Source organism: Peromyscus eremicus, chromosome 18 (assembly GCF_949786415.1).
Source record: "Peromyscus eremicus chromosome 18, PerEre_H2_v1, whole genome shotgun sequence".
NCBI classification, from domain to species: Eukaryota; Metazoa; Chordata; class Mammalia; order Rodentia; family Cricetidae; genus Peromyscus; species Peromyscus eremicus.
The window spans coordinates 2941189-2965976 of NC_081434.1; the positions used below are offsets into that span (position 1 = coordinate 2941189).

A 24788-nucleotide genomic window follows, 5' to 3' on the forward strand; every position below is an offset into this window, starting at 1 on the left:
CCTTCTGCCGCGGGACAATTCTTTCCAAATACAAGGAATGTGAAGGTACCCTCAGGGCAGACGAAGGGAGGGCGACATCCTTCTCTGTCTTCAGCAAGATGTAAGGGAAAATGCCGCTTGCTTACGTCAGCGAGAAACACCCACTTCACCAGAAGCTTCTCACTACACTCTCCCTCCTTCCATTCACTACGTCCCCCTCAGAGAACCAGGTCACCAGGAGGGCCGCCTGGCCCGCCCACTCACATCTGCCAAAATGTTGCATGCCAGGGAGGAAGACAGACCAAACTGCACAAATCCCAGTGTGTATTTACTTGGTGGACACAGATACCTTTAAAATAAAATAAATCCAATATGACTGTGTTGTTGCTTTTATTTATTTATTTTTTCAAAAGGGTTTTTGTTTGTATAACCGTTTTGCGAGCACATATGTATGCTCATCATATGCGTGCCTAGTGCCCTCAAGAGGCTGCCTGGCATAGGGTGTCCAGTCCTCAGGAACTGGAGTTACAGATGGTTGTAAGCTGTGGTATGGGTGCTGAAAAACCCTGGGTAGTGGTTTGCATGAAAACAGGCCTTATAACCTCATACGTTTCAATACTTGTCCCCCAGCTGGTGGAGCTGTTTGGGAAGGATTAGGAGGTGTGGCCTTGTTGGAGAAGGTGTGCCACTGGGGGCTGGCTTCAAGGCTTCAAAATGCACAGAATTCCTTTAGCTCTCTCTGGCTCAAGCTTGCAGACCTGATGTGATCTCTCAGTTACTACCCCAGCTCCATGCCTTTCTGCATGCTGCCACATTCCCTGTCTGGATGACGACAGCATGGAATATAGCCCTCTGGAAACATATGCCCCCAAATTAAATGTTTCTTTTGTAAGTTGCCTTGGTCATGGCGTGTGGTGATATTTTGTTGCACTCTAATAAAATTTGCCTGAAGATCAGAGGACAGAGCCAGCCACTAGATTAGACATAGAGGCTGGGCAGTGGTGGCACACACCTTTAATTCCAACACTTGAGATCTCACACTTTTAAGCCCAGTATTTGGGAAGCACACACGCCATCAATCCCAGCACTAGGGAGGTTGAGACAGGAAGAGAAATGGCTGGGTGGAGAAAGGCATATAAGGCGTGAGGAGACAGGAACTAGAGAGCCTTTTGGCTGAGGACTCAGGCATTCAGTCAGAGGATCTGTGGAGGAGTCAGCGAGGTGAGAAGTGGCTGTGGCTTCTTTCCTCTGATCTTTCAGCATTTAACCCGATATCTGGCTCCGGGTTTTTAATAAGACCATTTAGAATTCATGAAACAATGGTGTTTTGTTACAGTGATAAGAAAGTAACTAAGACACTCTAGATTTATTGAGACAGGTTCTCCTGTAGCCCAGTGACCTCAAACTCACTATGTATGTATCAGGATCTGACCTTGAACTCCTGACCCTCCTCCAAAGTGTTGAAATGACACCTATGTGCCACCATGCCCAGCTGAAAATCTTTCTCTCCAACCTCCCTCCTCTCAAATTTAGTAGTTCATATAGATATATTACACATATATGAACACAAACACACACACACATGAGGTGATATTTTATTTGTGTACCCCAATAAAACTTATCTGGGGATCAGAGAACAGAGCCAGCCTCCAAATTAGACACAGAGGTCAGGCATGGTGGCACACACCCTTAATCCTATCACTGGGAGGCAGAGATCCATCTGGATCTCTGTGAGTTCAAGGCCACCCTGGGAACAGAGCCAGGCGCAGTGGCACGCACCTTTAATCCAGGCACTTGAGATCTCATGTCTTTGCTTGGGAAGGACACGTGCCTTTAATCTCAGGAAGTGATGGCAGGAAGCAGAAAGGTATATAAGGCATAAGGAAACAGGAACTCATGCTCTGGAGGCTGAGGAGTTGGCAAGGTGAGGTTGGCTGTGGCTTGCTCTATTTCTCTGATCTTTCATCATTCACCCTAATATCTGGCTCCAGGTTTGTTTGTTTTTTTATTAATAAGACTCTAGCAATTTGTGTTACACATATATATTCACACACATATATATCCTTGCGGATGTTTTCCACATGTTTCTAGAATATGTGGACACCCCCCCCCCCCGCTTGGCAATGCATTCTGGAGATCTTTTCATGTCAATATATATCCACTTAACTTTAAAAAAAAGTATACAAATATACATCTATACTCTAGTTTATTCAACCATCCCACTATGGATGTATCTCTAGGTTGTCTATCAACTTTAGCAAAACTGTATCCTGTTCTCTCCCTGTTTTCACCAAGACCATCCCAGTCCTTTATCCGTTCTTTCCCCTCCAACCTATCTCTGTCCTTCCCTTGACAACAGCTCGATTCGGTGGGTTCAAGGTCAGCTGGCACAGGCATTCATCCAACCTCCACTACTATCTCTGCTCCTCTCTCAAGACATCTACACTGGAGGAAACTGTACAGTCAGAATGGTGGGGACACTGAAGATGCTGTGTTTGCAGACTCCTCTGGCCCTCTGGGGCAGCTCCCCTCCCCCCCCCCACCGTGTTCCTGTCTAGTTCACCTGCCTGCCTTCCAGAGCACCTGGCTTAGATCCCAAGTCTCCCTGGTCCCCTGCACTCTTCTTGGAGACAACTTTGCTTCTGATTTAAAGGGAAGATTAAGGGAACCGAGTGCCCAGTCCTCTGTTGCATGACACTCCCTGGGGAGACATGAGCAAGTGTCTGCTCACCCCAAATAGGGAGCCAGTGACAGACCAAAGTAGTTACCACCAATGTCTGATCAGGCAGACCAATGCGTTTATTGGAGTTACAGGAATACGGGTGAGGTCTTACTTACAGGAGCCAAAATGACTCAGAGACAGCCGTGTCACCAAAAGCTCGCCCTAGCTCATGAATCCTGCAAGCAGCTCCACAGGCCGGAGGCTGTCTCTTCCAGCCAGCTCAGCTTGTCTGAGAGTGACTCCCAGCAGTCCTTATTGCTTATAGATGCTTGGGGAGGGAGGGACCTAGTGAATCTGCTCAGTTTAGGGTACTTCCTGAGCCTAACTGTTTCGCCTTCCTTTAGAATGGGCATCCTGTCTTAAGGAGTTTCTTTCCCAGATAGAAGGTTTTACCCTGAGAGGATTGCTTCAGAACACACCCATACACACATCTACATGCTTATATGTGCAGATGATATGCTGCTATTTCCCCCAAATTCAGACACCATCTCTTTGGGAGAGGAAGGAAGGTAAGTAATGTATTAGGCTCAGAAAACTGTGAGGAACCCTGGCACTCAGGAGGCAGACGCAGGCAGATCTCTGCATTCAAGGCCAGCCTAGTCTACAGAGTGAGTCCAGGACAGCCTGGGCTATGTAGAGAGACCCTGTCTCACAAGAAACAAAACAGAAAACTGAGGAAAAGTACAAAGGAATCTGGGAAAGCTACAAGAGCCTCAAGGTCTCTTCCCAGGTTGTGTCATCCTCAGAGAATTCCTCTGGGAGAAGAGGCTTCTGGGGTTTGCTGCAGGGAGCTCCTGAGATGCGCCTCTGAGTGTCACTGCTTAGCATCTACCTGTGAGTCACTCCTCACCCATGCTTCAGTAAGCTGCCCTCCGGAAAAACAAAAAAACAAAAACAAAAACACAAAACAAAACAAAAAAAACCCACAAAAACAAAAACAAAACCCCCAAACCACATCATTAGTTCACCAAGCTAGACTTGGGTGGAATCATTTCTTCAGTCTACCTAGAGTGACTAGGCATTTGTTCACATCCTGAAAAACCATACAACGTGTGCCCCAAAAGGGACCAGCAGAGCTGAGGAGCAGCTCCATGGTCCCAGTGAGGGGTGGTAAGGCATGTGGCCGAGGATGAGCTGAGGTGGGAGAGTGTGAGGAGATCCCGTGTACCTTTCCCCCGCCACAGTTTGGGGTGATGTGCGTCTTGCCTGTCCAGCACTGTGTACTTTCTGTTACCTGTGATAAGAGGCACAAGCCAAGGGTGACAATGAGGCATCACTGGGGGAGGGGAGGTCCCAGGGTGGCTGTCTTCCTCCCGGATGAGTGGGGACCTCTACATGAGTATAGGGATACTCCCCAAATGGCCGATGTGATGTGTATATTGTAATCCCTCAAGTAGCATGATAGAGCAGAGTCATCGTAAGCGGGCTTCTGTGGCAGCTGCATGGCTTTTGCTGGGGGTGATAAGCAGTGCAGCTGTGGTTTGTCTGTCTGTCCAGAGAGAAGTTACCATGTAAGGGGGTTAATTATAGTGAGTGAGAGAGAGAGAGAGAGAGAGAGAGAGAGAGAGAGAGAAAGAGAGAGAGAGAGAGAGAGATGCTGTCCTCTCTCTGCAGAGCTCTGATGTAGCAGAGAAATTGGAAAAAGGGGAGGATGAGATGGAGCATTGGCTTGCCATTTCTTGTAGAAGGTGGGCCATAAAGGGAAAGTACAATTTAAATCTGACTGAAGAGCTTTGCCCAGGCCAAAAAAAAAAAAAAAAAAATCTGTCAGGGGAGACCCAGACAGTGAGGAAGGAGAGTAAGAGGCAGGGGTAGAAGATGCCCCCTGATCTGACCCTTAATTCAGAAGAAGGGGAAATCCATGAGTCAGCATGAAGATGGGGTCCTTTATAACGTCACTGTGCAGAAGCTCTGGTAATGAAGGAGGGCTGTGCAGCTGAGTGGCTGGAACTGGTACAGACTTGTCAACAAGAAATGAAAAGTGCTGTGCACAGCCTGGCTGGTGAAGCTGTGGGACATCTGGGGAAACGCAATCCGAGAAGCAGTAGTTTATATCACACACACGCACGCGCGCGCACACACACACACACACACACACACACACACACACACGCACACACATGCACACACACACACACACATACACACACACATACACACACGTATAACATTATATATTTATACAATCTATAGCGATAAATATGCAATATATATAATATACATATTTACTTACTTCGGCTTTTTGAGACAGTCTCACTGTGTAGCCCTGGGTGTCGTGGGACTCACTTTGTAGACCAGGCTGGAGGTCACAGCGCTTTACCTGCTTCTGCTTCCTGAGGGCTGCGACTGTCGTGACAGAGGGCAACTTGGTGCGTGTTAATGGCTTGCACTAGTGTGCAAACTGGACTTGTAAAGTGCCAAAGCAATTAAAAAAAAAAAAAAAGCCGGGCGGTGGTGGCACACGCCTTTAATCCCAGCACTCGGGAGGCAGAGGCAGGCGGATCTCTGTGAGTTCGAGGCCAGCCTGCTCTACAAAAGAATTTCAGACCATCTAGGAACTATATGGTGAGACCATACTTCAAAAAAAGGGTTGGGGATGGAGGTGTGTGAAAGGAAGAACAAGTAGACAAGGGGTGTGTCTTCGTCACTTAGGCAAATGTTGAACTTACTTTCTTACATCCTCCTCTCCAGAAGCAAGCCCTTTCTCCCCACTGTCCTTCTTCTTGATTTTCTAGGGATGGGGTGTCCATCTGTAAGCCCAAGGCTGTGCTGACACTCATGATTTTCATGCCTCTACCTCCCAAAATGCTAGGACCAATGGTTTCTGGATTCCATCTCTATTTCCCTGCTTCCTGTTCATTCCTCGGACTACACTAATCTGGTCTTTCCCTGCTTAAATCATTTTTTTTTTCCCAAAGGCTAAAATTTACCAAGTGAAACAGGTGTTTCTCAGCTCTGGTCATGTCTTACCTGGCCATGTTCGTCACTCCTTCCTGTAAAAAACTTTACTCCCCAGGTTCCCGGAACCTGGCTTTCTCACCTCTGCCCATCCCTTCTGAATCTTTCACCAACCTCTTTTGAATTTTTTTTTAGATTTATCTTTACTATTTTTAATTGTGTGTGTGCATGTGTGTGTGTGTGTGCATGTGTGTGTGTGTGTGTGCATGTGTGTGTGTGTGTGTGTGTGTGTGTGTGTGTGTGCAGGTACCCATAGAGGCCGGGGGCATCAGATCCTTCTGGGGCTGGAGTTACAGGTGGTTGTGCGTTGCCTGACTTGGGTGCTCGGAACGGAACTTGGGTCCTCTGGAAGGGCAGTACCTGTTCTTAACCACTCATCAGCTCTGCAGCCCCACTAGCCATTTTTTTTTTTTTCCTCTTTTAGCTCAGACTGGCCCTGAGGTTGATGAGCTCTTCCTGCCTCTGCCTCCCAAGTGCTGGGGTTACAAATGTCTACTACCATGCCCAGCCACACCAGCTTCTTTACTTCTTTTGTTTATGTGTATGAGTGTTTAGCCTGTATGTGTGTGTGTGTGTGTGTGTGTGTGTGTGTGTGTATGTGTGTGTGTACCACCTGTGTGCCTGGTGCCTGAGGAAGTCAGAAGAAGGCATCAGATCCCGTGGGGAGCAGATGAAGTCCTGAGTAAATATGTATTGTTGACACAGGCACAACCACACCAAGGACTCCAATGCCTCAGGCTTCTGGAAATGGCGAAACCTTGCCTGGGTGAGGCTCAAAAGCATGACAAAGCCTTCCTTTGGTCTAAGTACAAGTGTTTACAAGTTATTGACCAGTGCGTGCAAAAATTAGCAGCTGCAGCTTCCTCCTCCTGGGACTAGTTAACCCCTGCTCTTTCAGCTGCACATAATAGTGTTTCTGAGTTGTCATCCATCAGAGTGGGCACAACACACCTGATCCCAGCTTTTTTTTTTTTTTTTTTTTTTTTTTTTTTTTTTTTTTTGCATGCCTATTCCCCAGTGCCTATCATCTCTTCACTCCCACATCACCCCAGTCAGGTTTCCAGGACCAAGCTGTGCAGGATGAGGCAGGATCCCTGTCAACTGGGTTACAGGTAGTTGTGAGCCCACTGTGTGGATACAAGGAACTGAACCCGTGTCCTCTGGAAGAGCAAGCAGTCAGGGTACTTAACTGCCAAGCTCTCTCTAGTCCTGTTTTAACTTAAAAATCACATTTACTTATTATGTGTCTGTGCATGCATGTGTGAGTGGGCACGTGCATGTGGAGGTTGGAGGACAACCTGTGGGAGTTGGTTCTCTCTCCATGCATGTAGGTTCTGGAGGTGACTTGGGTCACCAGGCTTGGTGGCAAGCACTTCTACCCACAGAAGCATCACAGCACTCTTTTTTTTTTTTTTTAAATGCCGCATGCAATTTATTGAAGGAGGGAGGAAGTCTTAAATACAGGCTTACAGCACAATGGGAGAACCCCGGAGGGCAGAAGTTTGCTACCGATGTTTTACATTCTTGCATCTAAGCTGTTAATGCCCATTATGCAGGATACACAGAGAAGGAACTTCCTTTAAGCATTCAGGAGGGTGGAACTCGGCAGGGAATTAGCATAGGGAGGATATCAAGGTCAAGGTCAGCAAGCAAGGCAACAGTTACCCAAAACAGGGGGCCAGGACCCTACAGGTCCCCCTTTTACTAAAAAATGAGCTTCTGACTTAGGTTGCGTGGGACGTCAGCAGGTCACCTTACCCGTCATGGAGACACCTGCCCAGGCCACACAGGTGCTCTGTCTTAGGTTGGTGAGCACCCCCCAGATATTACCCGTCTCTGAATACTCATTATCATACAGGCTCAATCTTGTGTGAGCTGCAGAGTTAACTGCTGCCAAAGATCTCAAAGTGGCGCTGGGCTTGCAATCTGTGTGTTCGACACAGAAAAGACCTACAGAGGTCCTATCCCACCCATAGCCAGGAGGCTAAAGGCAACTGAGCCGTTCCCTTCCTTAACGAGCCTTACTCTTTATCAGACTCCTAAACGATGCTCTGTTCCCGTGTTCTGCTCTTGCTCCTTTGTTCTTAGCAATGCCATTCTCGACCACAGATTCCACAACAATCCTTAAGTCTGTACTCCAGTCCAGATTACTCTGCCACACTTTGGGCCCATATGTCCAGTCGCCATCTTTCTTTCCCACAATCTCTCGGTGTAGCCACATCCTGGGACTCCCTCTCACAATCCTCCTTGCCCTCAAATCTCACATTCTCAGGGAATTTTCCAAACTGACCTTGAGCTCTATTTATTTATCCCTGTGCCTATTTATTTACGGTGGAGCTGGGAATGAAGCCAGGTCTTGCACACGCTAGGCAAACACTATCATGGAGCTACACTTCCAGCCTCAAACTGTGTATCTGTAGATGCCATCCCCTTCCATCCCCCCCCCCCCCATGGTTCTAGTTCACCATCAGCATGCGCATTTCTGCAACATCCAACGGAATGTCTGAGTCACCCTAACATGCTAACAGTGTAAGACACAAAGGGTCTCCAGTGCCCACCTCTCATCTCTAACCTTGTCTGCGTCTGCCCACATGCTTGGAAGTCCGAGTCACTTTACTACTGACAACCCCACAAACTACGCTGCTTTTGGTCTTCATCTCTGTGCGCTGTTCTCCACCTGGGCAGCCTTTTAATGCCTGCCTCTGAACTCAGCTTTCTGTCTTTTTGTTTGTTTTTATAAGACAGGGTTTCTCTGTGTAGCCCTGGCTGTCCTGGAACTCACTCTGTACAGCAGGCTGGCCTTGAACGCCGAGATCTACCTTCTTCTGGGTGGTGGTGGTGGTGGTGGCCTGGTCTACAGAGTGAGATCCAGGACAGGCACCAAAACAACACAGAGAAACCCTGTCTCGAAAAAACAAAAACAAAACAAACCACCAAAAAACAAAACAAAAACAAAAACAAACAAACAACAACAACAACAACAACAAAAAACCAGAGCACTGGCTGCTCTTCCAGAGGACCAGGTTTAACTCCCAGTACCCACTTGGTGGCTCACAACCATCCACCACTCCAGTTCTAGGGGGTCCGACGCCCTCCGCTGGCCTCCGTGGGCACTTCATTTACATCGTGCCGGCCAGACACCCATATACATAAAACAATTAAAAAAAAAAAAAAAGCCGGGCGGTGGTGCCACACGCCTTTAATCCCAGCACTGGGAGGCAGAGGCAGGCGGATCTCTGTGAGTTGGAGGCCAGCCTGGGCTACAGAACGAGTTCCAGGAAAGGCGCAAAGCTACACAGAGAAACCCTGTCTCAAAAAAACAAGTAATAATAATAATAATAATAATAATAATAATAATAATAATAATAATAAAAAATATATATATTTAAATTTGCCACGTCCATTCTTTCGCAACTTCATGGAGGAGCAACCCACACCTCCGTAAGACCCACATTCGGTTGGAGGATGAGACGGGGCTAGCCAGTGTGAAGCCAGCTTGGAGCAGGCAAGGAGAGCCGGCCTCCAACAGAAAAGCGCTTTGGGCGTTCGTCCTCGGGGCAGACCTCACTCGCTAGAAACCGGACAGAACCGGAAAGGGAAGGAGCGCCGCCCTGCACAGAGCCAGGGAGGGTCGAGACCCCGGAGCCCCGCAGCCGCCCCGGATTCCGCAGCCGCTCGCCCGCCCGCCCCGCATCTCTGCGAGCATCCGCGCCAGGTGACCGCGCCAGCCCGGCCCAGGGGGGCGGGGCCAGCCCGGCTCTGGCCCCGCCCCGGCCCCGCCCCGCCCGCGCGCCTGCGGGCCGGCCTCCGGTCACGTGACGGCGGCGCAGGTGAGCACCGCTTCCGGGTCGGGCTTCGGAGTCGCGGCCGGCTCCCGCTTCCACTCGCTGGGGTGCGCGGGAGACTATGGCGTCCTCCTCTGTCCCTCCCGCCGCCGCACCCGCGGCAGCTGGAGGCCCCGGTCCAGGATTCGGCTTTGCCTCCAAAACCAAGAAGAAGCATTTCGTGCAGCAGAAAGTGAAGGTGTTCCGGGCCGCCGACCCGCTGGTGGGCGTGTTCCTGTGGGGCGTCGCCCACTCGGTAAGAACCGGCCAGACCCCCCAGCTCCTGCCCCTCCATCTGTGGGTCTTCCCGGTCCTGCGTGCAAACTCCTGGCGCTGCCACCTCGCCCCCTGCCCCGGCCTGGTTCCCAGCGCACCCTTTCCCGGGGTGTCCCTCGGGCGGTCTTCTGGTTGTAGACTCCTGTCTCTCCCTCTGCCCTTTACTCCTCCCCTAGAGTTCCATCTTCTCCACCTGAAATCCAGCTCTGTGCCTTGACTCCTTCCTGCCGGGTCCGCCCTCAGGCTACAGGGACTGGCCAGAATCTGGCTCCAGCCAGAGGGACATTAAGGGGAGTGGCTCTAAAGGGTTGTTGGTGAGGTCTGGATGCAAGAGTGCATGAAGCGGGGCGGGGGTACGCCTGCCTGGCGAAGGAGGTGGTTCGATTCCCTCTCCACCTTGCTTTCTAGCCTCAGCCCTTGACTTTCGAGCCTTGGCTTTGTCTGGGGATAGCTCTGGGTTTTTTGGATCTTCTAACCCTGCTTGCCCTTTTCCGGGGACTCAGCATTTCAGAGAAGCTACTCAACTCTGACCCTAGGGGGATGCACTCAATCGGACGTAATGCATAGATGCCTTTGGGCTTAGCTGTATCCCCACTGTTGGCTGGTGTGGTGGTATTTGGTGTAAATGGAGTAAATTGTAACCCAGGAAAAGGCCGAGGAGCTGTGGTCCCAGGGTCGTGGTTTGGTTTTGTTTTGTTTTGTTTTTGGTGAGCTTTGGAAGCCCTAAGAGGGCTCATAAGGGTGCAGCTTGGGAGTCCGGAGGAGGCCGATGGTCCAGTACACCTCCTTTCATGAGGACGTCTTGGAGACAAAGCTAGGGACGTGAAGTGTAGCTGGTTTTTTCCTTTCTCAGATCGGGAGTAGGAGGGATGCAGTGATCTTCAGCTCGAATGCAGGGGACTATTTTGGTTATCAGCTTCTTTGAGTTGCAGTCTTGATATATGGTCGTGGAGGTGTAAGGGGGTGAGGCAGAACACCACATTCTTTATTTGTAGTTGGAACATCACTGGTGGTCAGTGAGCGCCCTTTTGCCTCTGCTGCTCTCTCAGCGGTGGTATCTTGAGTGAGTATTCCATTTGAGGCACTTGCTGTGGGCCAGACTAATGGAGGTAGTGCTTCACTAGAGGTACCTTCCAGGTGACGTACCCCTCCCTGTGGAACACACACCGGGGAGGGTTTTCCTCTGGTAAGAATTGGAGGAGTTACCTGTAAGACCCGCCTCACGCTCTTGAGGTAAAATACTTTATAGCGTCAGTGCCCCACTTCCCAGCCAGCACACATGTACCTCAAGTGTGTAGCACAGAGAAATTCCTTGAACATATGCCTTCGTGATGATTCAGCCTGCTTAGCAGGTGGTGAGGAGGGGGCAGGAAGAGCTGTAGCTGACTTTTAGGCTGGGAAATCTCAAGTGGCTCTTTTTTTTTTTTTTTTTTTTTTGTCTTTCTGGAGGAATATGTTCTGTCCTCCTTTCTCCTGGGGACAAAAGCAGTCCCACGCACTGCGGCATGTGGGATTTAGGTTAGACCGTAACCTCTGTTGAATAATGATCGCGTAAGGACAGACAAGACATTCATCTGTCGATCTAATAAACAGTTCGGGACCACTGCGCTGCCAGACACAGTGCTAACTAAACGGCTGAAAGACGGCCATCAGATTGGGCCCTTGCCCTTGAAGAGCTCAGAGCTGGGGGAGGGACTTAATGTAAGCTGGGGATTAGAGTCCCCTGGCAGGCAGATGCACTCTTAGAGGCAGGTGGGGGTGGGGAGAGGAGAAAGAATGAATAAAAGAGAAAAGCGCCCTGAACTAGTGGGCTGCAAGTCTTGGGGACTGAGGAGAGCATGTGCTGCCCCCACCCATCCTTCCTCTCGCTGGTTGACTGACATGCACCTAGGGAACAGACACCTCCTGAGCGTATAGACTCTGCAAGTGTTCATTTCCTCAGAGAGCAACTTGACCTTTGGCCTGGGCCGGTGGGCACCTACTGCCAAGATCTGGGTCAGAGTGATCTGGAAGTGTCCTCTTTGTAAGGAGTTACTCAGGGTATACAGACATTTCATTCCTCATCACTGTTGAGCACCACCCCCCCACGCCCCCCAAAGTCCCATTAACTCTCTGTACTTTAAAAATACCTTTTTTTTCCCCTAACAAAGCATGTAACTGTCTTGGGTTTTATGAGTTTTTTTTTTTTTCCTCATAATTTTTTTTATTTCTAGAATTTCTCACAGCTTTAAAAATAGTCCTGATTGCTTGCAGGGCTTGCCAAATATAAAGTGGCTGTTGTGAGCATGAAGTTCCTCGGGGGTGGGAGTGTGAGGAGCCGTGTGAGGGTGACTGACATCAGTTCTTGGGCAGCGGATGGGCTAGGGTACTTGTCTCACTTCTCCCAGATGTGCCGCCGCCGCCGGTGTTGTTAAGGAGTGGGGTTTGAGTTGCTCTTTCTGACTCTGGCCTAGATGAGGTGTCTCACCACCTCCCTCCTTGTGCTCTGGCTCCTCAGATCAATGAACTCAGCCAGGTGCCGCCTCCAGTGATGCTCTTGCCGGATGACTTTAAGGCTAGCTCCAAGATCAAGGTCAACAATCACCTGTTCCATAGGTAGGTGGTCTGCACCTTCTCACAGAAATCTGGAATGGGAACGGCGGGGGGCCTGTGGATGGCTCAGTGGGTACAGAGTTTGCAGCCAAGCCCGAGGAAAGGAATTCAATGTCCGGAACCCACACGGTGCCAGGAGAGAACTGACTGACCCTCCAGACAGACGAGCTTTGTGACCCACACCACCCACACTCACACAAACTAAACATTGAAAGAAAGAAGCAAGGCCCAGGCCTGGTCGAGCACACCTTTAATCTCAGCACTTGGGAGGAAGAGGCCGTCAGATCTCTGTGAGTCCAGCCAGGGCTACACAGTGAGACCCTTACTCAAAAAAAAAAGGAAAGAGAGAGAGAGAACAGCAATAGTTTTAAAATGTTAAGTGAGTTGAAGGTTTTGGGTATAGAAGTTAATTTACAAGTATTACAGTCTCGCATTCATTCTAAAGCAAAAATTCAGTGTTGTGGAAAAAAACCAAAAACATCTGAGGGCCAGCAGATGACTCAACAAGTGAGGGCTTTTGATGACCAAGCCCAACAACCTGAATTTGAGGACACACGTGGTGGGAGAAGAGACCCAGTTCTGGAAGTTGTCTTCTGACCTCCATGCATACGCCTTGGCGCGCGCGCGCGCGCGCGCGCGCACACAAACACACACACACACACACACACACACACACACACACACATACACCCAAACACACCAGAGTAAATAAATAAATAGCTGCATGTGGTGCATTAATCCCAGCACTTAGGAGGCAGAGGCAGGAGGATCTCTGTGAGTTCCAGGCCAGCCTGGTCTACAGAGCAAGCTACAGGACAGCCAGGACTACACAGAGAGAGCGTGTCTCAAAAATAACCAGTAAATAAATAAATTAATTTAAAAATTTTAAATGTAAACATTTCCAGAGTACCTACATATATATATATATATATACACACACACATATATACACACATACATATACACACACACATATATACACACATACATATACACACACACATATACACACATACATACACACACACACACACACACACACACATATATATGTATATACCTGTTATCTTTTAGTCTGTTCCATCAAATAAAAACATTGGATTCAGCCAGGCAGTGGTGGTGCACACCTTTAATCCCAGCTCTTGGGAGGCAGAGCCAGGCAGATCTCTGTGAGTTCCAGGCCAACCTGGTCTATAGAACGAGATCCAGGACAGGCATCAAAACTACACAGAGAAACTCTGTCTTGAAAAACCAAACCAAACCAAACCAAAAACCAAAAAAAAAAAAAAAAACCACTCGGATTCAGGTGCCTTTATTATTACCTTCTGATAGGGAAGGTGAAAAATAATGGACACCTCTAATCCCCCTTTAGTACATTCAGAATATCAATAAATACTGTCAATTTAAGGATATTTTTACCGAGCTTGAGATTTAAGGGATGCTGCTGTTTAGATGCACATTAAGCCCCTGCTGTACTTGAACCACTTACCAGCCACATGACCCGACTCAGGCAGGCCACTCGGTCACTCTGAGACAGTCTTCCTTTCTATAAAATGACAACGGTATGTCTTTTAATGTACTTGAAGGAGCCAAGTACAGGGATGAGAGGATGAGGCAGGAGCATCAGGACCCAAGGCCCGCCTCTGTCACCAAAAACTAGAACAACAGCAACAGCAAAGCTGGGCCTGGGAGAGGCTCCACATCAAAGAGCACTGTACAGCACACACTGAGACCGGAATCCCCATCACCCACGTCAAGAAGCTGGCGTGGCTGTGTGTTCCCAAGTTCCCAGTGTTGGAGGAGGCAGAGGGAAGCGGAGCCTGGGAACTACAAGAAATGCTGGGCTTTGGGCTCAGTCTCAAAGCAGTAAGGTGGGGGGCGGGGAGAGGCAGTGATAGAGGAAGGTACAGGACATCGCCCTCTGGCCACCATATTTGAGCACACAGGTGTATGCACCCACACACTCAAGTGCATGGGCATACATGGGCACACTTGGAGTGCACACTCCACCTAAATAAAGGCAGTACCTAACTAACTTCTCTACAGGATTTAGAGAGCTAAATCAGGCAGTAGTGTGGTGATTATAACAATTGTTTGTAAAGTGAATGTTCTGTTTTCTTACCTTTTCAGAGAGAATCTTCCCAGTCATTTCAAGTTCAAGGAATATTGTCCCCAGGTCTTCAGGAACCTTCGTGACCGATTTGGCATTGATGATCAGGATTACTTGGTGAGTCTGTTGTGGGGTGTGGGTAGTCCCCGGCAACTAGAAAGTCTGTTAGACAGTTAAGTTTAGAGAACCAAGAGCCTTGGTTAATAGTGTCTTTGAGCATGTGTGAGTGAGAGTGTGTGTGTGTGTGTGTGTGTGGTCATGGGCATCTTTGAAAATGTAATGAGACTAATCAGGCTGTTCTGGGGGAGGCAGGATATGTATATGTTTAGAGTTTTACATTCACTTTCATTCCATTATGTGAGGTAACCAAATTAAGAACCCGTTGAAGGGATTTGTTGCATCTTAATTTGTTTGGTTTTTTTTTTTTTTTTTTTTTCCGAGACAGGGTTTCTCTGTGTAGTTTTGCGCCTTTCCTGGAACTCGCTCTGTAGACCAGGCTGGCCTCGAACTCACAGAGATCCGCCTGCCTCTGCCTCCCCAGTGCTGGGACTAAAGGCCTGCGCCACCGCCGCCCATTTATCATGGTTGTGGGTGGCTGTAGTGGATGTGCGTATGTGGGAATCAAGGGAGAACTTTCTGGAATTGCTTCTTTTCTTCCACCGTGTGGGTCCCGGGGTTTAATTCAGGTCGTCAGGCTTGGGAGCAAACACCTTTCCCACTGAAGCATCTCAGTGGGCTCGATTGCAGTTTCATCCACTCTGAGAAGCAGTTATTGGGCTGTTACGCTCATATCTGCCCACACAACGGAAAGTGTACGTGCTCATAGGCTGTTCTCTGTCTCTAGGTGTCCCTTACTCGAAGCCCCCCAAATGAAACTGAAGGCAGTGATGGGCGATTTCTCATCTCCTACGATCGCACTCTGGTCATCAAGGAAGTGTCCAGCGAGGACATTGCCGACATGCACAGCAACCTTTCCAACTACCACCAGGTCAGGCCTCTCCAGCCCCGCCCTGCCCTCAGCCGCCAGAGCACACCGAGGTCCTGTTCCTTTCTCCCTGTGAGCTGTGTCTCCCCGGCAGCGCTGGCTGTCTTCTTTGTGAACACTTAGAATGGCAGGAACATAAAAGGCCTCTGCACGCCTGCTGTGTTTGATTTGACAGAAGCGTGCCATGTGTCCCTTCGCATTGACACCAGCATCCAAAACCACCGTCTCTTTGTTCATTTTTCGTGTATGAGCTTGGAGGTCAGAGGACCACTTTCTGGAGCTGGCCATCCTCCCTCCCGTCATCTGGGTCCCAGGCACCAAACTCACGTTATCATGCTTGGTGGCAAGTGCTTGTACCCACTGAGCTACCTCACTGGCCGCCAGGAATTGGTTTTTTTTTTATTTATTATTATTTTATGGTTTTTCCTGATGTTTGTCGGCGCACCGTGTGCACCTGGTGCCCTCAGAGGCCTGACAAGGGTGTCAGGTCCCCCGGTACTGTGGTTAGAGACAGTTGTGAGCTGCCATATAGGTGCTGGGAGTCAACCCGGGTCCTCTACAGGAGCAGCCAGTGCTCTTAACTGCTGAACCATTGCTTTAGTCCCTGATATTTTTTAATTAAAATTTTTATTTTTAAGCTGGGTGTGGTGGCAACACACTTTTAATCCCAACACTTGGGAGGCAGAGGCAGGCAGATCTTTGACTTCCGAGGCCAGCCTGGTCTACAGAGTGAGTTCCAGGACAGCCAGGGACACAGGAGAAACCCTGTCTTGATGAATCAAAATATATATGTATTTTACATTTGTTTATTTACTGGGAGATGCACACATGCCACAGTGTGCTTATGGAGATCAGATAGATCAGATTTTCTGTGTTTATCATCATCTGGGGTTCCAGGGACTGAATTTAAGCTGGCAGGTTTAGACAGAAGCACTTGTGGCTCCAGACCCAATTTGCCAACCCCAGAGCTGGATTTTGAGTGACTAGAAGTAGAGGTTAGTCATTGGACAAGGTGGCAGAGAATATCTTAGGCAAAGGGAAGTGGTATTTGTTAAAGCATGGAACCATGAAAGTGTTTGGTGCTAGGAAATTGCAAGAATCCTAGTGTGGCTGGGATGTGTGGTATTAGGAAAATTAAGCTAGAGCCCAACTGTGAAAGGGCCCTTAAGTCACAGAGAAATCCGGCCTTTGTCCTGAAGGTGGTTTTCTGGGAACTGGAATGTGTGCTATGTAGAAATAAAGGGCTGGGCGTGCAGCGCACACTAGCGTGTGTGAGGCCTGTGCTCTGTCCTCAGCACCACAAACAGAAGAAGAGAGGGAAGAGAACGTCTAGAAACGTCCCTCTGACAGCATGTGGAAGATAGACCAGAGCGGGCACACTGAGAGTGGAGGTGCCAGTTTTAATAGTGTGGGTGAGAATGAGGAGAGTCCGGAAGAGAATGCAGCCGGCGTGAAAGACCTCTGAGGATACATGGGAGTCAAGGCAGCGGGGCCTCTGAGTGCCTGGCACCACTTGTCAACACCCGGGACACAGAGAAAGGGACAGGTGTCTGGAGGAAGATTGTGCGGGTGTGGACGCGGCTTCTGCAGTTCATCCCAATTTCAGTTGTCCATGAGATGACTGGGGTGTGGCAGCGAGTAAGGAAAGAGTAGACTAGGAGTTCTACATCAGTGAGTACTCATAACTCCACTTATTGCCACTTAAAATCACTGTGGTTTGAAAGGAAGACTGTGGACACACATATGCACGCGCGCGCACACAAATATAAATAAATAAAAATAAAATCTTTCTTAAAAATACTCATTTTGCCAGGTGGTGGTAGCACACGCCTTTAATCCCAGCTCTTGGGAAACAGAGGCAGGCAGATCTCTGTGAGTTCAAGGCCAGCCTGGGCTACATAGTGAGTTCCAGGACAGCCAGGGCTGTTACACAGAGAAACCCTGTCTTGAAAAAATGAATGAATGAATGGAAGGAAGGAAGGAAGGAAGGAAGGAAGGAAGGAAGGAAGGAAGGAAGGAAGATAACCTTTGAGGGGCAAGAAGTGCTCCTGAAGGAGATGAGGTATGGGCGGGCAGTTTGGATTATTAATGCCCCAAGTGCGTCCAGAAAGGATTTAAGGGACGGAGGACACCAGAGGGGAGGGCAGTGGGTTGTCCGTAGATCGAGTGCACAGCTGTGATAATTCAGTGACTGTCGTCTCCACCCGGTTAGACAGCTGAGGAGTTGAGGGTTGAAATCGGATGTCAGTGATTTTAGGGTATTTCCCTGAAGAAGGGCTTCTTTATTACTTCTTTTCTTTTTAATTAAAAAAGTGTATGTGTGCAGGTGGTTTGCCTGAATATATGTTCATGCACCATGTGTGCCTGGTGCCCTTGGAGGCCAGAAGAGTATATCAGGTCCTCTGGGACTAGAGTTACAGACAATTCCGACCCACGGTATGGGTGCTGGGAATTGAACCTGGGTCCTCTCTGCAAGAGCAGCCAGTGCTCTTAACCTCTGAGTCACCTCTCTGTTGACTGCTTTCCTAAGGCTGACTTTTGAGAAAAATAGGCAGAGAGGGAGGTTTTTGTTTAGTTCGAGTTGGGGTCTCGTGTACCCCAGGGTGGCTTTGAACTGTGTAGCTGAGGATGACCGTGGGTCCTGGATTCCACCTTCCGATGCTGGGATTATAAGGTGTGAACCACACCACACAAGCACTCTGAGCTCTGTCCTCAGCACAAGAAGTGTGTTTTAATTAGGGTATAAAACCCAGGGCCAAGTACCATACCACTCAGCTGTGCTTCTGGCCCTGAATGCTTTTTTTTTTTTTTCCTTCTGAGACAAGGTCTCAGGATGGCCTTGAATTTATGCCCCTCTTGCCTCAACCCCCATGTTCTGGAATTACAGACATGTATCACCAAACCCAGATGACGAATTCAGACTGTGGGCCGAGAATGTAGTTTATCTGGTGCTTGCCTAGTGTGCATGAAAACCAGCACCCTATAAAGCAGGCAGGGTGGCACATGCCTGTAATCCTAGCATTCAGGAGGTGGAGGCTGGACGTTCAGAGTTCAAGGTTATCCTTGGCTACATAGTAAGTTTGAGACCAGCCTGGGCTACCTGAGGCCCTGTGTCAAAAAGGAAAGAAAAGAATTCACATTGCAAGCCAGGTTCCTGTAATACCAGCACTTAGGGGGTGGAGAGAGGAGGGCCAAGTGTTTATTTCACTGTATTTTTTTTTTTTTTTAGTCACTTAACAATTATTCATACTTTATTGTTGTATTTTATGTGTCCGGGTGTTTCGCCTGCATGTATGTTTATGCACCACATGCATACCTGGTGCCCTCAGAGGTCATAGAGGACCGTTGGATCCCCTGAACTGGTCTTACAGGTGGTTGTGAGCCACCATGTGGGTGCTGGGCATTGAACACGGTCCTCTCGAAGATCTGTCTCTCTACTCTAAGTGTTTAAGGTCAGCTTTATTTGAGGCCAGCCTGGTGACATCTGACCTGACTTAGAAAACAAAGATGGGCTAGAGCGAGGCTCAGCAGGGAAGGACACTTCCCTGAGGATCTGAGTTGCGGTGATGTCAGGTGGCTCACAACTGTCTGTAACTCTAGTTCCAAGGGATCCTCTGGCCTCCTGGGGCATTCACACACATAAATAAAAAAAATAAGGCATGTGGTGTGGTGCATGCCTTTAATCTCAGCATCTTTGAGTTCAAAGCAGATCTGTGAGTTTGAGGCCAGCCTGGTCTACACAGTGAGTTCCAGGATAGCCAAGGATATGCTGAGAAACCCTATTTCAAAAAAAAATAAATAAATAAAAATAAATTAAATAAATAAGTGTTTATTTTAAAAAACAAAAACAAGACAATCCAAATTAATTGCAGGTCTCCTTGTAGACATTTATACTAGCCCACCAAGAAGCATTGGTTTAGATAAAATCATTTTATTGATAAGTAAAAGTTTAACCCTGGTTCTGTGGCTATTTGCACAGAGCCTAAAATAAGGATAACAACACCTACCGTCCTCATTTTGAAAAAGGCAAAGGTAGCCAGGCAGAGTGGCTCATTCCTATCATCATAACACTTAGAAGCTAGAGACAGAGAGGTGAGGAGTTCAAGACCCACCCCAGCTATGTGAGACCCAGACTTTAAAATTAAGAGAGAATTGTAAATAGAAGAGACCAGGAGGTAGGGTTCAGAAACTGGGTGACCATCTCTTGACTCTGTAACCTCTGTGCTTAGGATTCCTCCCGGACCCAGGAGCAGCTTGGATTCCTGTCCCCGAGCTGTTTGCGTATCCCACCACCCTTTCCTTATCCTTCCTCTCGCTTTCTTCCCTAGTACATAGTGAAGTGTCATGGTAACACGCTCCTGCCCCAGTTCCTGGGCATGTACCGAGTCAGTGTGGAGAACGAAGACAGCTACATGCTTGTCATGCGGAACATGTTTAGTCACCGTCTTCCTGTGCATAGGAAGTATGACCTCAAGGTAAGAACAGGGTAACCTGGGCTAAAGGAAAGGCTGTGCTCGGCCTGAGAATGGCGGAGGGCTTGGGTGGGCAGTGTGTGACGGAGAGGCACAGATTTGACTGTTCACTGTAGGAACCAGGCTTCTGGTTGTCCCTGCTAGTTTTTCCTTCTGACTTAGTGTCGGTCTCTCCACAGGGCTCCCTAGTGTCCCGGGAAGCCAGCGATAAGGAAAAGGTAATGTTCCTTTCAGGTGATGCCGTGAAGGATGGGGTGGGTCAAAGGAATTGCTTAGGATGAGAAGCAGTTCTCCATAATGGATACAGATCACCAGCTGTTAATTCTTACCTTAAACTACTAGAAAGAAAAGAGATAATCAGCCACTGATCTGGGGGAACAGTGGGGTGGCTGTGTTGTTGGTAGTATTGGTTATTCTGTGGTGAGGGTTTGGGGGTAGGTGGGAATGCCAGGTGTGAAGAGCAGAGTGCTCGTTTTCCATATCTCATCCAGAGCGCTTGTGTTCAAGTAGCCGTTTTTACTGAGGAAGAAAAGTCAGTGTGGAGGGTGTGGACTACAGTCCATAAGCAGACAGTGGTGGGTGTAACGAGATGCAGCAGACTGAGCCCAGGCATACAGCCACGCAGGGCTGCTGCTGTCTTCAAAGCTCTGGGGTAGAGAGAGCCCTGGATGGAGGCAGGGTTCTCTGAGACCTCAGGTAAGGGAAATGTTCCCAGGACATTCTTTTCCCTATTCTAGGTTAAAGAACTGCCTACTCTTAAGGATATGGACTTCCTCAACAAGAACCAGAAAGTGTATATCGGTGAGGAAGAGAAGAAAGTGTTTCTGGAGAAGCTGAAGCGAGATGTGGAGGTAACGATCGGGGTACTTAGAAGTGCCCTACTTAATAAAAGAGAAGGAATGACTATTTTGTTCTTTAAATATTTTTGCTTTTTGTCTTCCATTGGTGGTACAAGGTTTTTCTTGAATGAAAGGCTGGGGATGAAACAGGAGAAACCCCTAGGCCCATTGGTGGGGTAGGGAATGGGATGGGGCACTGGCTAGGGGTCGTCAGAGGGTGCTTTAGATTCCAGGACTGAGGCACTAATTCGTGGTGGTACACTGTGACCTCAGTTTATATGCTCCTTTCCCTAGGAGGGCCCAGAAATGGAAGGCAGGAGACGCGGATGGGTGGTGGCTGGGATTGGGTGGGAGTCCTGGGGTTTCTGACTTGTCAGTGGGTCTCAGTTTCTAGTGCAGCTGAAGATCATGGACTACAGCCTTCTGCTGGGCATCCACGACATCATCCGGGGCTCTGAGCCAGAGGAGGAGGGGCCCGTGCGGGAGGACGAGGCTGAGTGGGATGGGGACTGTAACCTGACTGGACCTCCTGCTCTGGTGGGCTCCTATGGCACCTCCCCTGAGGGCATTGGAGGCTACATTCATTCCCACCGGCCCCTGGGCCCAGGAGAGTTTGAGTCCTTCATCGATGTCTATGCCATCCGGAGTGCCGAGGGTGAGAGAGACCCTGGAAATGTTAAGGGGGGTGGTGGGGCTCCTTGGGGGACAGAGACCAGGGTGGTGGATGGAGAAGCTGATTAGCTTCTCCAGGGGAAAAGGAATTGGGACTGTATGTACCCGGTCCTCATGGTTAGTCTCTCTCCCCAGGGGCCCCCCAGAAGGAGGTGTATTTCATGGGCCTCATTGACATTCTAACACAGTACGATGCCAAGAAGAAAGCAGCGCACGCAGCCAAAACCGTCAAGCATGGGGTGAGAGTCCCCCAAAGCCTTTCCTTTCTTAGCCTGACTGTCCTCTGGAAAGAGAGCCTCTGGTGTGAGAGCAGTGGGGTGGCTGAGGGAAGGCAGGAGGTGGAAGGTGCCAGGGCTCCTCACACGTTGTTCCGTATTTCCTCTCACAGGCGGGGGCAGAGATCTCGACTGTCCATCCTGAGCAGTATGCTAAGCGATTCCTGGATTTTATTGCCAACATCTTTGCCTAAGAGCCTGACTCTGTGGTGATCACTGCTTTATGTTGAAGGTGGTGGGTTCTGAGAGTCTTAGGGGAACTGGATTTGGCCACTACTTCTCTTCTTTGCTGAATTCAGGCTGCAGGCTCCTTCCATCCAAATCATTCCATCCTGGTGGATAGGCTTTTCCTGCCCGAGAAATACACTGTCCTCTCTCCCCGAGTCTGTTTTTCTGCCCGCTCTCCTCGCTCCCACCGAGCCCTCTTGCTTCATTAGAGTGTTGTTGTTGACTCTCCTAAGTGCCTTGATCTTTGAAAAACATCTTGTTTCTATGAAATAGGAGGCGCTGGGGTAGGGTTGTTTGCCATCTTCGAGACCCTGACTGGACAGTGGATGTGGCTCAAGCACCTACCCCAGATGCACTTTGCTGTGTGGACGGAACTGATGTCTGGATTTGCTGATACCATTCCAGGGCTTTGTGGCATGCTTCCTCCCTGTAGGCCCTGGAATGGAGGGCTCTCAGGAGACTCCGATGTGGGTGCAGGCATTCACACATGGACAGTCTGGCATGGAGGTGAGGTGGAGATTGGTCAGCAGGCTGGCACCTCACAGAGGCAGGACCCAAGCGGACTTTTGTGACTATGCAGAGAATGGAGAAGGTCCTTGTCAAGCATTGACTACTGTCCATTCTCTTCCTCCATCCCACCCCACTTTGATCTGTACCCATGAGTACTTCTGGATGCAGGAGCACTGGCATGGCCAGAGCATCCAGGCCTAGGGCCAGGTGTGAGGCTTCTGTGCTGCACCTCCCCAGAACCTTGCGCCTTTGCTGGGGATGGAACCCTTCCGCGAGGGGGAGAGAGCAGCGGAGGCCGGGAGGACTGGTCGGAGTGCGAGGTTCATTCCTGTGTGACGTTTCCTTTCTTCCTGTCCAGTTACTCCCAAGGTCCCTTTCTAGTAGAAGGGAATAGCTGCCTGTGGGTCCGTTTCCATCATTTCGAGAGGATAGACATCCTGAGTGTGGGAACCTCCCCATCCCCTGGACATGGTACCTAGCACACTTCCTCCCTCTCCTCAGACACTGTTTCTGGTTGGATTGTTGTCCTGTTCCTTCTGTCCCATCTTTCCCTGCTAATGTGTCTCCCAGGGGACAGATGGCCTTCTCTTTCATCTTCCCTTCCCACCCCCAGAGAGGAGTCAGAGCCATAACTCAGTCACCCAGTCCCTTCCAAAGGTAGCTGAGGTAATCCGTGATATCCTCAGAACATAGAGGAGCTCAGGCATGGCAGCTCATGCCGGTAAAACCCAGCGCTCAGGAGGCTGTGGCAAAGTGAGTGAGAGTTCAAGGCTAACTCGGACAGCCTGGGCTACAGAGTGCGACCTGGTCTCAGGAAAACTCAAAAAAGGTATGGGTTTGAGCACTGGCGATTATAACTCAGTTGGTGGAGTGCTTGCCTAGCATGTACAGAGCCCAGGCTCATCCCAGCACCACGGAAACCAGGTGTGGTGGTGCACTCCTAGAGTCCTAGTTCTAGGGACGTGAGGGTAAGGAGGATCAGGTATTCAAGGTCATCCTCAGTTACATAGCAAGTTTGAGGCCAGCCAAGGATACATGAGACTGTCTTGGGGAAAAAGAGATTCTAAGATGAGATAGATTGTCGTTGTCTCTGCCCAGAGCCTTTGGAACCAAGACACTCACTCTTGCTGTTCTGTCCCTCTTCAGACCTCCACACTCGTGGGGTGGAGGGTGGGAGGTGGGCAGGGAGGGCCAAGCAGCTGCTCTGCTGTGTAACTGACCTGACCAGTCAGTCTCCTAAGGAGCCACGCGGTCCTCAGGGAGCAGCTCGCCTTTCACCTTTAACCAAAGGGAGCCGTGAAAGGAACGTGGTTGTGGTGCGAGGGACCTACCTGCTAGGTCTCTTCATCTCACAGGCGACCTTTCCCTGTTGATGCAATAAAGCCCCATGACACCAGCAGCTGTTCATTGGAACTGGATTCTCTAACCATGAGGTTGTGTATTATGGGCAGTGTGGTCATCTTCATTCATTGCTTCTGTTTTCCATCATTTTGTTTATTAATAAAAAAAAATCTGTATTTACTCCCAATATCACAATAAAATAAATTATTCGATCCAAATCATTCACAAAAATGTTTTTTCCCTTTGAAAATGCCGAGGAATCCTGCGTTCACAGGATGCAGAGGCCAGCTGAGGAATACTGGTCTTCAAGGTGGTGACGGGCTCCTGCGTATGTGGGAGGTTCCTAAGATGGTGTGGACTTAGAGGTGTGGGGTGGAGACACGGGAGTGGAAGACATTCCTCAACTTTGTGGGAAGTGAACAGTAATGGTGGGCAGGGAGGAGTGGGCTGATGCAGCCCTGGTTACTCCATCTCTTAACTTTAGTGGGCCTCTCGGCATACCAGCTCTTTGGGAAGGCGTTCTCCGTTCACCCAGGCTTCCTGGGAAAGCTATCTACTTTAGAGGGCAGGAAGAGGGAACAACAGGGTCCTGGGAAAGTGAAGGAGTGACCAGGCCTCCAGTCCAGGGGGGAGGGGATGGAAAGGGGAGGATGACGTGGTTGTTGCTAGTCTGGGAGATTCAGTATGTCTTGGCTGAGGTCTTGGCTGGTGGAAAAACCTGGCTTGATGTGGCCCCAGGGAAGTGAGTTGCAGGAGGCGGAGACTGCTCTGGTGGGAAGCAGAGCAGAGATTTTTTTCCCCCCTTTGGGAATTTTTAACTATTTGAGCCACGTACTTGACACCAACACCACCCCAAACCATTTTTTTTTTAAAGGAACTATCCACTTCCCATCCTGCACCAACCTGTGTCCCTATTTGTGGGGAAACCAGTCACCCGTCCCCATCTGGACACAGGCTGTGGGGGGGTCACCGGAGGTAACACTCCAGGAGGAGGAGGCGAGAGTT

The 24788-nt window shown here is 49.4% G+C and overlaps 1 protein-coding gene across 1 annotated transcript; it reads left to right on the forward strand.

Moving 5' to 3' along the window:
* Positions 1-9488: 9488 nt before the first annotated feature.
* On the forward strand, positions 9489-23990 carry Pip4k2c (phosphatidylinositol-5-phosphate 4-kinase type 2 gamma). The gene is made up of 10 exons (XM_059245717.1): positions 9489-9739; positions 12257-12354; positions 14482-14578; positions 15306-15449; positions 19775-19921; positions 20098-20136; positions 20656-20769; positions 21145-21412; positions 21565-21668; positions 21818-23990. The coding sequence occupies exons 1-10, from the start codon at positions 9566-9568 to the stop codon at positions 21896-21898; spliced, it is 1266 nt and encodes a 421-aa protein (XP_059101700.1). The 5' UTR covers positions 9489-9565; the 3' UTR covers positions 21899-23990.
* The last annotated feature ends 798 nt before the right edge of the window (positions 23991-24788 follow it).

What these genes read in the sequence shown, in the direction of transcription:
- Pip4k2c (XM_059245717.1), top strand. Translation starts at nt 9,566, where the DNA reads ATGGCGTCCTCCTCTGTCCCTCCCGCCGCCGCACCCGCGGCAGCTGGA. An exon ending in AACAATCACCTGTTCCATAG is followed by an intron (nt 12,355 to 14,481) that starts GTAGGTGGTCTG and finishes TTACCTTTTCAG; the next exon opens with AGAGAATCTTCCCAGTCATT. An exon ending in ATAGGAAGTATGACCTCAAG is followed by an intron (nt 19,922 to 20,097) that starts GTAAGAACAGGG and finishes GTCTCTCCACAG; the next exon opens with GGCTCCCTAGTGTCCCGGGA.